This window comes from Calypte anna, chromosome 18 (assembly GCF_003957555.1).
Source record: "Calypte anna isolate BGI_N300 chromosome 18, bCalAnn1_v1.p, whole genome shotgun sequence".
Classification (NCBI taxonomy): Eukaryota; Metazoa; Chordata; class Aves; order Apodiformes; family Trochilidae; genus Calypte; species Calypte anna.
The window spans coordinates 3,061,148-3,073,758 of record NC_044263.1 but is presented as its reverse complement, the minus strand read 5'-3'; the positions used below and the strand labels follow the sequence as shown (position 1 = coordinate 3,073,758).

The following is a 12,611-nucleotide window of genomic DNA, read 5'->3' as shown; positions in this document are numbered from 1 at the left end:
AAGGATTGATATCCATCAGTAAATACTGAACCCAAACAAAAGTTGTGTTCTTCTAACTATGGCTATTTCTTGGAAATATACACAAATCTTTGATGCCTGTTGGCACTTGGGCCAGTTACTCTGTACTTAAATGACACAGCCAAAAGCACAAACTTTTGCAGAATACCTAAATAAAAAATGACACCTTTTTTGTCTTTTTGTCTTGCCCCCAACTCTATCCTCTTTTTTCTGCTCTTGATTCCAATCCTGGATTTCTCCCCCAGCCAGAACTGTTTGCTCAGCAGGATGAGCTGAAAGAAGAGGACTTTGGAGAGAGTTTTAGTTCAGAATAGAATAACACAACCCAAACCAAACCAAAGAAAGGAAACGATCCCAATTCTCTTGGTTACACTGTGGTTGGGCAACCAGTCTCCCTAATTAAATTTACACTCCTATAAATAGAGAATTGTTCTGAAAGAGTGAAAATAATAATAATAATAATAATAATAATAGACAAATGGAGTCAGGTGCTGGGGCAGGAGTGATGGGTGGTGGGGCTCAGCACGCCCATCCTCTTTTTTCCACTCTTGCTTCCAATCCTGGATTTCTCCCCCAAACAGGCAGAACTGTTTGCTCAGCAGGATGAGCTGAAAGAAGAGGACTTTGGAGAGAGTTTTAGTTCAGAATAGAGTAACACAACCTAAACCAAACCAAAGAAAGGAAACGATCCCAATTCTCTTGGTTACACTGTGGTTGGGCAACCAATCTCCCTAATTAAATTTACACTCCTATAAATAGAGAATTGCTCTGAAAGAGTGAAAATAATAATAATAATAATAATAATAATAATAATAATAATAATAATAATAGACAAATGGAGTCAGGTGCTGGGGCAGGAGTGATGGGTGGTGGGGCTCAGCACGGGGAGGAGGACATTTGGTCGTAGTCGGGGCACTTGAGCAGAGCTGGGTAGCTGGTGTTCATCTGCAGAGAGGCTTCACTGGAGATATCTGAGGGGCTCCGACCCCGTGCCCAGGCATCTGGGTGCAGGAATTGCCCCGAAAAGTCGGAGCAGTTGCTGAGTCGGGGGCGGTAGAAGCCGGGGTGGGGTCTGTAGAGATCCTCGGCCGTGTAGCGCTTCATGAAGAGGTAAACAGACATCACCCCGGCACTCTGAAAGGGAGAGAGACATGGCCTGACCTCACCCTGCTCAGGGCTGACCCTTCCATCACCACCAAACCCTTTTGCTTTGCTCTGCTGACGCTGAACAAGGGTTTCTCAGGGCAGCTGTTTCCCTCCCACCCCCCCGCCGTGGTCCCTGTGGTAAATAACGGGATGGAAGATCTCTGCTTCATGCTTGGCAGCATCAAACTCCCAGTCTGGGTCTGTCCCCACTGGAAATGTCTCTCACCCTGCTCTGTATTATCCCTCTGCCCTCATAGCTTACCCTTAGACCCCATCTGAGTCCTCTTCTTGCTCACGGCCTCATTGCCCCCCACCCAAAAGCAGGATGAGTTCATGACAGGGATGTGAGAGCTCCCAGGTACCTCTGTGAGAAGGAATGAGATGGCAGAGAAGGCAAAGGACCAGCCATATTTGTAATTGAAGAATGTTTCTGAGTCCTTGGTCCTGTTCAGCATCTCATCGTTAATGCTGGATATGTAGAGGACCAGCCCCACCACCAGAGACAGACCTGGGGAGAAACCAGAGAGAAAGATGGGGGAAGAAGAGGAAGAGCTCTTCCTTTAAGGCCTGACTTGTGGGTGAAAGTGTGGAATGATGGAATTGTGCTTGGAATAGTTGGAGAAAGAGGCTGCTTCCCTGCTGAGCTCACCTGGGGCTCTCATTTCAGCCCAACCATTACCTGCCCAAACAAGGCTGTGTGTGAGGGGCAGGAGCTGTCTTCAAAGCTCTGCTGTCACAGCTATTTCTTTAACTCTGCCACTCCAGCAGGAAGAAAACATTTCCTTCCCTCATGTGGAACCATTCTGGCTGAGCAGTTTGTGTTTCAGATCTCTTCTATGACCCATATGTCATGAGAGGTCCATGTGTCCTCTCCCCAAGCATGGGGAGGCTGGGTGCCTCCTCACCACTGCCACAAAAAAAAATAAATAACAAAAAAAAAATCTTGTGCTGGGTGATTTTTCCATTCTGCAAATCCTGAGCAGGCTGCAGGGCTGAGCTGGGAGCCCCACATTGGTGATAACTCCAACCAGGAGCCACCACCACAGTGGGTTAGGAGAGCACCAGCATCTCCAACAGCAACACAGCAGAATTCCCAGGAGAAAAGCTGCCTGGCAAAACTCACCTGACAGGATGAAGAATATCCCTGAGACAAAGGCAAGGATGGTCCTGTGAGGCCGGATGTGGCCGATGTTGCTCAGGATGAAGCCAATGAACATGAAGAAGAGGCTGACCAGAGGGAAGGGGGTGGCAGAACGGATCATTTCTAAGGGAAAGGAGCAGAGGAAAGCAAGAACAGGTCAGTCCTCCACATACAGCACTAGGAAGCTCATCAGCTCTTCTGATGAGCTGAGTGATGAGGTGACTCTGCCTGGCTATGGAAACCTCTGTTAATGTTGAGTTTTTCAAGAGTTTCTATGTGAAATGCTAGGTGGGAAAAAAAACCCCAACCAACAGCTAAACATAGGAACCTGCATTTTTTTCCTGTATTTGATGAACATTCTATTGATTAAATAAAAAATAACTGCAGAACTCATCATGAGAGCTTTGATACTCCACCCCTAACTCATCCCCCTATGTAATGTGTAAAATTGACTGCAAGGGACTAAATACACCTGCAAACTATAAAGAGGAGACTTAGAAAGCCAAACATCTGCCCTGAATAGCCAGTGAGAGAAAAATTTATGGCTTAGAGCCTCTGTGAGCATCCTGCCACCAGAAGGGATGTGTCCAAAAGCTGAGGAGCACCTTGGGTGGCTCAGGTAGCAAAAAACCTCATTGCACCCTTGGGTGGCAGCACTGTCAGGGAACCAGGAGCTCCTTCAGCAAGGCCTCAAAGAGGATTTCTTGGGGGATCCCTAAGAACCCTCTGGTGCCTTGCAGGTTGTAAAACCCCATTGAACAACTTACTGAGGACGTTGACTGTGGATTCAGATGTCAGCTGGATGTTCATGGGCATCACATATTCGATGGTGAAGCACCGGCCACGTTCTTCCCCTGCAGCAAACAGAGACCAATTCACAACTGTGCTGGGTTTGCCTCTGAATTTTTGGTGGAGAGGAGAGTGGCTTGAAAATTAATTTCTGTGCATGCAAAAAAAAAAAAAATTTTGCTTTTTAGTGCTGCTCCCATCTCAGGTATCAGTGTTTGGGGCTGAAGACATCTCTCAGCTACCATCTGCCTTGAGCACAAGGATTCCTTTGGACACAAAACCACCTGAAGCTAGAGGATTTAAGGTGATTCCAGAGGAAGTGTTGGAGCTCTTCACTTCCCAGATTTTTTCCAAGCAGTGGTTCAAACTTGGTGACATTGCAGATGGGTCACTTTGAGATTCCCATTCCTTTGGGTTTTGTTCAACTCCATCCCTGCAGCCAAATGGCTTCCTCCAACTTGGCATGGATGGAGGGAACGGTTCAGCTGACCTGGATCTGAATGTGACAGGGACAAAAAGCAAAGTTTTGAGCTGCTGCCCAAGGCACTGGGATGGAGCAGCATGGGGGACAGTGAGGTCTGGCCCAGCAGCAGCAAACTCTCCTAAAATCTGTGTGCAAAGGCACATTCATCCATCTGGCCATGCAAGCTGGGTGGGAGGTGATGGCAGGAATTAGGCTGTGCCTCAGTTTGGAAGCAAAGCTGGGCACAGCCTCTAAAAATCCTACTTTTCCCCAGCCTCTAAAAATCCAACTTTTCCCCAGCCCTTTCCCCCAGTGTGATGCTAATGAGCAGCAGGTCTGATGGCCAGGGGAGGGGGATGTTTTGGGGAGGGAGGCCATACCTGTCAGAAAGCAGACCCTCCAGAGCCCAGAGTGCAGAGAGAGCTTGATTTCCACCGTTTGGTTTTGGGGCTGGATGATGCCCTCCTCCAGGTAGAGCCAATAATCAGTGCTGACAGAGATGCCCAGGAGGCCGAGGCCGCAGACGGTGAAGATGCTGCTGAGCAGGGTCAGCGCCTTCCTGCCACAGGTGCTCATCCCCGGGGACACCGGGGGCCAGGGAGGCTGCTGGGAGAGGGGACATGGCTGTCACCACCCAGCTGCCCACTCCTTTTGGGTGGGGGACTTCAAAGCTCAGGGGAAAATTTGCCTTCGTTGCTAATTTAGGTTGAGGGGAAAGGGAAAGCGATTGTGGCGGGAGCTGATGGGTCATGGAGTTGGGTTTGGGTTGGACAGGACCTTTGAGGTCACTGATTCCAAACATTAAGCTGGTTCTATCAAGCCTGATGCTAAACCATGGCCCTCAGCACCACCACAACTGGAAAAGACCTTTGAGACCACCAAGTCCAACCATCAGCCCAGGAAAAACCACCATGCCCCAAACCCACTGGAGCATGTCCTCAAGTGCCACATCTACAATGGATTATTGGACTTTTGGAATCCCTCCGGGGATGGTGACTCCATCACCCCCCCTGGACAGCCCCTTCCAGTGTCTGACAACCCTTTCAGGGAAGAAGCTTCTTCTAATATCCAATCTAAACCTCCCCTGGCACAACTTGAGGCTGTTTCCTCTTGTCCTATCAGACTGAGGGTTATAACCAAACCCCCCAACGCAGTGTGATGCAATAACTTGCCTTTGTTTTTTTGCTTTTTATTGTTCTCACTGGATTGGAGCCACCAGCACCGGTGTCAGCTGAATGTAGAGACTGAACTGGTCCTAACCCAGCTTGTGCTTCAGCAGGGCCAGGGAGCTGCTGTCAAGCCCTGGGAAAATATTAGAAAAGGAGGTGAAAAAACTTCCCTCATCCTCCATATCACTTAGGGATGGAATATCCTTTTTTTATTTTATTTTTTTATATATATATTTGCTAATTTATGGAGTGTAGCAGTGCAGCAGCCTGCCCTGCAGACGGATAAAATGTCAGCAGAAACCAAAGCTCCTGGTGCAGCAGAGGAAAAGTGGAATTAATATGGGGAACGGGGGAGAGGGAGCCACTGAAATGAAAGATGAGAGGAGTAAAAGGAAGAAGGAACAGACACGCAGGAGATGGTCTTCTGGGGAGTGGGAATGAGGCAGATAGAGCTATTGACTGCTTTTATAAACACAATGTGAGTCACAGATAAATGCTGTGTCATGTATATTTTCCAAGGCCCCTTTTGCTGTTGTTCAGCACCACAAACAACAAGGAAACAAATATATAAATCCAGCTAGACAACCAAAGCTACCCAGTTTAACCATAGCAGCAGTGGGACACATCCTTGGGCTGCCATAAAAACTGCTCAGGGTTTGTTCATCCTATGTGAGGGTTCAAGGGACAAAACCAGGAGAGGGCTGGGGCAGAGCAGGAGTTCCCCATGGGCAGAATCCTCCTAAACACCCATTTCCTTTGAAACACCTCTTTCCAAAATAAGGATGGAGCTGGGACACGTGTGCTGCACATCTCCCTGAGTGCCAGCTTCTTCCCCATCCTGCCTGCATTCAGCCCATGGGTGCTGTCACTGTCACTGCTGATGGAGGGGACCTTTGGAAGAGATGTCTGAGTGCTGTTATCACTTCAGTAAAGGTGGTTGGATTTAGTGATTTAGTGATTAGATCAGGCAATGTGGCTTCTGCCTGGACCAGGAGGTGATGCTGACTGCTTGGATACACCTGGCTGGTGAGTGAACCTGAGCAGGGCTGCTTTTTTTTTTTTTTTTTTTCCAGCTCTGATGCAAATCTCTAATACTTGCTTGCAGTGACTCTCAGAGATGCCAAAAGTCCTCACAGCTTGTACTTTTACACTTGAAAGCCTCCAAAGATAACATTCTGCTATAGCTCCCTCATGATTCACAAGAGATGCTGATGGGTTTTTCCTGTCCCTGTGAGCCTGGTGCTCTTGGGAAGCTCTGTGCTTTTCCAGAGCCCATTCCCACACATCCCAAGCACACAGAGGCAGCACCAAGCTCCCCAGCAGCCACGTCCTGGGCTGATCTTGCAGCATGCTTCTTACAAGACTGTTGTGAAGGAAACTTGTAGCTACTGTGGAGTCCAAAAAAACTGCATTACCAAAGAGATGCAATGCCCAAGGCCTGGATTCAACTCCAGCAGGTTTAACAGAAAAGCAGGGAATGCTGCTGGAAGGGTTGCAAATTCTTGAGTGCAAGAAAGGTAGAGAGACTTTTATTATAGCATCCTACCCTGAGTCCAGAGAAGCTGAGTACAGCTTGGTAGGAAGCAGATGTACATGCACCCTCAAGTGCTACAGCAGCTTTGACAATTCTCTGCCATCTGAAACTCAGGATTTGGCTCTTCCCACGTTCACACTGAGCTGTTTCCCAGAAGGTACCTCCCTACCTCCAGGAAGGAGATTGCTGTCACTGACTGACAGCCCCAGCCAAGGCTCCAGCTCAAGCTGCCACAAGCTTTCCACCTTTGCCTTTGCTATCAAGCCTCGTTTGTAATGTTCTTATTTAAGGTTCCCCTCAGCTCAAGAAAAGAAAGATGTGTTCTCAGGAGGGACACTTCAGGAGCTTCAGGAGATGCAGAGGAGATGCTCAGGTGCAGAAGCTGCAGAACTGGTGGTTATGGAGCAGAGAAGCTCATTCTGCAGAGGCAGCCCTACACCTTGATAGCCTGAGGACAACCTTAATGTCAAGGGCAGAGACCAGCACAAAAAGGACACCAGGACACCACCTTACTGGATGGCAATGTGCCATTTCCCACCTTTTCATGGATGTCATTGGATTCAGCAATAGAATCACCCCACCACAGATCTTCTGGCTCATCCTTTCTTCTCCCTCCCTCCCTCCCTCCCTCCCTCCCTCAGAGCCATATTTTCTTATTTCTGCATCCAAATGAACAGCATTTACTACAGAATGTCTCATCTCTCTTGGCATTTGGGTGCCAAATGGTAAAAGGAACTGGAATCTATTCTTGGCTCGTAGAGCATCAACAAACATCCTCCCTGCACATTTTTCATTAATAAGGAGACAAAACCAATCAAAGTGGGGAGTATCTGAAGGTCCAGACAAAGCCACTCAGAGGGAAATAGCTGAGCATTTCCTCTGATTTCTTATGCATCAAGAGCAGGAGCTGGAAAATACACCCATTTGGCATAATTTAAATTGGTTTTTGGGGTGATGGGGTCAGGTGTTGGATGCACACACCTCTCAATTGCCTCATTTCTGCTCTCTCACACTTCAATTTCCCTGTGCCCAGGGATGCATCAGAGAGTGATCCCTGGCACTGCCTTGCTGGCACAGAACGTGGCAGGGGGTGGGAGGAAACCTTCCCCTGTGCCCAGTGCCTGAGAATGAACACAACTCCCAAAAGAAAGATTTATTTTTTTTTCAAGGACAAGAACAGGAGCTGGCTTGTTTTCCAGCAAGGATTTAGTCCTCAATAACCTTTACCAATTGTGTTATGCTTCCTAGTGAAAAGGTGATGCTGTTTGGGTTTCCAGCAGAAGCTGCATTTTAAATGAAGCGAATATAGCCCCCAAGATTTCCAAGAAATAAGCCCTTAGAACTGTTTCTGCTCCTTCAATCACACTGTGCCTTCTGGTGGTAGTCCAGGGAATAATAAAGGCAGTCTGCAATCTAGTCTGCAGTCCTCATAATGAATTTCTTTTTGTCTTGGAGCCACAGCTTCTGATAGAAACCACCCATGGCCCTCTCCAGGATTGACTCCTTCAGCAAATGAGACGAGGTATTGTTCCTAACTCAGTTCACCCCAAAGTAGGAGTGAGCTGAAGTCCTTTTCTACTGCTCTGCAGTCACAAAAAGAAGATATTATCCTGCTCCTGATTTCTGACCTTAGCAATTTGTGACCCAAGCTCTGGGAAATCTATCAGGGGGCAGCTGCCTGGCCAGGAGGGGTTGTATCAATAAATCACTGCTCAGAGTTCAGTGGAAAACAACCTCCCCCTCCTCCTGCCCTGGGTAAAGGTAGAAAGAGCAGAGGCCACGCCAGGCCAAGGAGGCAGCTATTGATTTTTAGGTGGCTTGAACAGCATTTCCAATTTCCTACCATTTGCAAGGAGGGGAAGCAGAGCCAAGGTTATCAGAGCAGACAGGAGGGAAGGTTTGGGCTGTGGAGGGGTGCTGGGATCCAGGAGAAGGTTGGCAACCTGCCTCTGCAGGTGTGAGAGCCTGGGGGCTGCTGCAAGCCAAGGGCAGAAAGAAAGCAAAGGTTAAACCATGGACCTGGGCAGTGGGAGAGGCTGAGCAGAGCATAAAGGAGGAATGAAGTGGAGTGGGGGTAGGAAACCCACTGAGCAAGCAATCAAGCCACAAAAAACATCAGGGAGCTGGGCAAGAGCCTGCAAATGCAGGAGAGCACGAGCTGGGATGGAGCTGAGCTGAAAGGACCAGATCCCACTAAGCTGCTACAAGAAAATTGGGCTGGCTAAAAATAAAAGGGACTTGAAGCAGCATGATCTCTTCCTCAGGACACAAGGCAGGCCATGAACGTGGGCAAAAAGAAATAGGTCAAGGAGAGTGGATCTTTCAGAGCTCAACTTTTCCACGCTGCCAGTGCTGGGGCAGGCAGGACCGTGCCAGGGGCCAGCAGCACATTGTCACCCTCCTTCAGACAACACAATGTCACCTCCCAGACAAATCTCAAAGAGCCTAATTTGGTCATTAATAACCTCAGTGGAATGGAAACGTGGTCACAGAAGGGCACAGGAACTCCAAGCAAGCTGATGGAGCACCTGGAGGTCCTAACCCAGCGTGTGCCTGAGATGGCTGCATCCAGGTGACCCAATGGGATGCTCTGGATGGTTTGCAGTGAGGGTTTCAGAAGGGTGAGGAGCACATGGGGAGGTGAATTCAGACACAGCTGGGTGGATGCATCTCAGCAGAGGTGAGGAAGAGGAGGAGATGTGTGGGCAGCGCTCGCTGCTCCTTTTGGGAGATGGGAGAAGCAGCTCCACAAACCCAAGCTGGAAAACTGGGCAACTGGGAAAGATGGTTTTGACTTGGAATTATGGACAAAAGTCCCTGCTGGAGCTTGGAGAAGGTGTACTGCAGGCAGGAGAGAAACAAGAACTTTCTGCACCCATATAACAGCTGAAGGAGAGCAGGGATGGCTGCAAAGAGCAGCGATGACCCCTGGGCTGTACACAGAGAGGGACAGGGATAAAGGGGATGTGAAGTGGTCTGTGGGGTTCCCAGAAGCCCTGTCCTTTTGCTGTCAGCATGTGGTAGGTTGGGAAACAGAAATCCACAGAGCAGCTTTGCAGAGCTGCATTAGTGTCATACAGAAACATCAGCTCCATTTCTGTGAGAAATTAGAGACAGCAAAAACTAAGCACAGAAATAAATCTCTTTCATGTGGAGGAGGTTTAGCCTGATATTAAGAAATGAAAACAGTCCATCTGATGGCAGTTTGAACAAGCAGTAGTAACTGTGACTACCAGCAGCCATAAACTTCCTAAGGATCAATACTGGACTTGAAAGCTTCCCCAGGGCTGCAGGGCCAGAACAGCTTCAGAGAATGGGGGCACTGACCCAACCTGGGCCCACAGCTTCTCCAAGAGAGGGGCTTTTAAAAAGAAAATTAAAAGACAGAACTGGTTATGAGTTATTTAAACCTAGATTTAGCCACAGCAGTCATAATCCTATTCATTTTTTGCTTGTCATCAGGCACAAGGAACACCTGAAAAATAATTGGAAGAAATGATGTGTGACCACTACATGCTGTAACCATCACCACTGGTTTTATGAGTGAGATTACTTAGGATTGGTCTCTTAAACTTGATTTCCATATTTTTTTCTGTGTAATTCTCCTTTCCCTTGGCACTTCCCATACTGCAGTTGTGGGTTGGTTTTGGTTTTTTTTTCTTAAAGCCTGATCAGAAAGCCTTTCAGGGCAGTGCAAGCATGAATGGAAAATACTGTATTTTTTCTACTGAACCCACAGCCTGCTGAGAAAACTCCCATGGTGGCTCTTCCCTCTTTACCATGCACTGGTCCTTTTGCTGTGGACTGCTCAAAACCTGCCCAGTTTGCCTGGGCCAGGTTTGCAAGGATGTTGAGCACTGCACCTGAGCCCACCTTCAGCTCCAGCCCCAAATACGAAGAGGTCAAGGGATATCCCCAAGGTCAGAGGATCAGAAACTGAGCTTTACTTCCCCACTCCAGCCCTAACCAGAGACTTTTCCCACTGGGGCAATGGTTCTGCTCCAGCTCATTCACACTAATGGCTTTGGGTGATGCCAGCAACTTTCACCAAATAAAATCATTGCCTGAAGATCCCCTTGGTCCCAGTTCACCCAGTGCCAGCACAGGCTGCATGTGATCAGCCAGTTCTCACTCTCATGGTCCTTCTGGATCCACAAATATCCCCCTCCCACCCCCCATAACCTCTCCTAGAGCACTTCTCACCCACGTCTCTCCTTTCTCCTTGGTGTTTAGGGCTCTTACCTCTTTCAACCCCAGCAGAAGCAATGCTTTGGCAAGTGGAAAACCTGCGAGGTTGGCTGTGAAGGTGGGAGGCTCAGGCTCTGGCAGACCAAGCACAAGGCATGTGTCACAGTAAGGAGGGTCCTCAATGGATGCTCCAGGTGCTGGGAGGCTTGGGGAGGAGCTGGGAGTGGGGTAGGTTCAGCTGTGGGCAGAGGAGAGGTCCTGGATCATAGGAGAGACCTCAGCTCTCCAGCTCCCACTGATTCACCCAAAGGACACAAGAGGCTGGGACATGGGGACAAGCAGGTGGCAGGCACAGCTCCACAGCAGCTCCAACCCTGTGGTGGTGTAGAAAAGCATTAATCAAAGTGCATTTCTCATGAGGGAAATAGGAGCTAAAGCTCTGAGCTTGCAATATTTCCTACCCACCCAAGCCTGAATATATCATTGACTCATAGGATGGGTTGGGTTGGAAGGGACCTTAAAGATCATCCAGTTCCATCCAGCTGCATGGGCAGGGACACTTCCTTCTAGACCAGGCTGCTCCAAGACCCACCCAACTTGGCCTGGAACATCTCCAGGGAGATGGCACCCACAACCTCCCTGGGAACAAATATAACTAGATATATATTTATATATTTTTATATAGGAGCAGCAGGCTCAGCTCCGAGCATCCACCCCACCCTGGGACCAAGGTGGGGCTGGTCTAGGGGAATAATAAATCTTGAGCACTTGCTTCTTGTTCACTTCCCTGTGTCATTTCTGATGGCCAAAGTCCTGTGACAGCCTTGTATCATAGAAAGAGGAGAAGAAGCCTCTTCCTTGCACAGTGATAACTTTCCAAAGTATCCTTCCAGCATCAAGACAGGTCACAGCATGACCGAAGATCTCAGCCACCTTTTCCATCAGATATTTAAGTTGCTTTAAACTAAATGGGTATGAACAGAAGTGACAAATGTAGTGTAAACCTTTCCCTCAGCCCTGCCCAAGCTGTGAATTATCAACACCAGCCCACGAAATTTCTCTGGGCTATAAAGCTTCACTGCTACAGAAGGTGTAGGAACAAGCTCCATGCTCCAGCCCAGGTTTTAGCAGAGAAGGACCAACACCCCCGTTTCCTTCTTTTCCCCTTAACCATCAGTGCACGACAGCTTGTGCTAAATTAAGCAGTACCAGGAGGTAAAAAATAGCATCAAGAGCTAATAAAAACTCTTCCACCTCCCCCGTGTCAGCCGTGGGGAGAGGAGAGCCCCAGGTACCTGAGTTGTGGAGCTGCTGCTGCAGCTCTTCTCACCAGTGCTGTCAGCTGGAATGTTTTTATGAGCAATTTGAGAGTGATAAATGAGAGAAAGCAAGAAACTCCCAGAGTGCTGGTGGTGTCTCTAAATGCTGAAGGCTGCAGAGAAGCTGCACGTTGGGCAGGATGCACACACTGGGCAGGATGCACATGGTGGCCATGGCCACCAAGCCCTCTGGTGAGGCTTGGATGGTCAGGATCCATCACTCCATGAGAGCTGATGAAGGATGCTCCAGGATTTCCCATCCCACCTTATATCAGAACCTCCCATGGGCCTCCACATCAGTGCCTCTCACCTGGCTCTGGTCCAGTTTGTCCAACTTGAGCATCAACTTGGTTAAGTACTACCCAAATTTTTTTTTTTCTGTGCTGTATTTTATCTCAGTTCCCAAAGTGTTAATCTTCACAGACAGCTCACCTTTTGTGTGGAACGTGGCACCCAGGGAGTGACTGTGCTGGGAAAGGGAGAATTGGAAACCTTGTCCTACCTGCACATGTCTAAGCAATGGTTGGAATGTCCCCCCCAGGCTTGGGATTCTGCTGTCAAGCTCTGTGGCTGATTTTCTAATAGCCAAATGCTTCCAGGGATTTTCCTCCCATCTTTCCAACTTTCTGACAGCTGCATCAGAGAAGGTTTCTATCCTTCAGGCTCCCAGCTCTGCTGTCCCCAATGAGCTGCTGGCTGGAGAAAGCAGGAGGACAGGGATGCTTTTCTGGGACCCTGCTGTGAGCCCATGCTCAGCCCACATACCCCACCACACATCTCTGAGCTAGCAGAGGTATTCCCAGCCAGAGCTGCTGCAGTGAAAAGGGGAATCTGTGGCAACCAG

General features: G+C 48.7%; 1 protein-coding gene across 1 annotated transcript; it reads right to left on the bottom strand.

The window, feature by feature from the left end:
• Positions 1-894: 894 nt before the first annotated feature.
• Positions 895-4,139, bottom strand: CACNG5 (calcium voltage-gated channel auxiliary subunit gamma 5). Its single transcript, XM_008494532.2, has 5 exons — positions 3,938-4,139; positions 3,073-3,159; positions 2,288-2,428; positions 1,527-1,672; positions 895-1,152 (listed from the first exon to the last, which is right to left on the bottom strand). The coding sequence occupies exons 1-5, from the start codon at positions 4,131-4,133 to the stop codon at positions 895-897; spliced, it is 828 nt and encodes a 275-aa protein (XP_008492754.1). The 5' UTR covers positions 4,134-4,139.
• Positions 4,140-12,611: the final 8,472 nt, after the last annotated feature.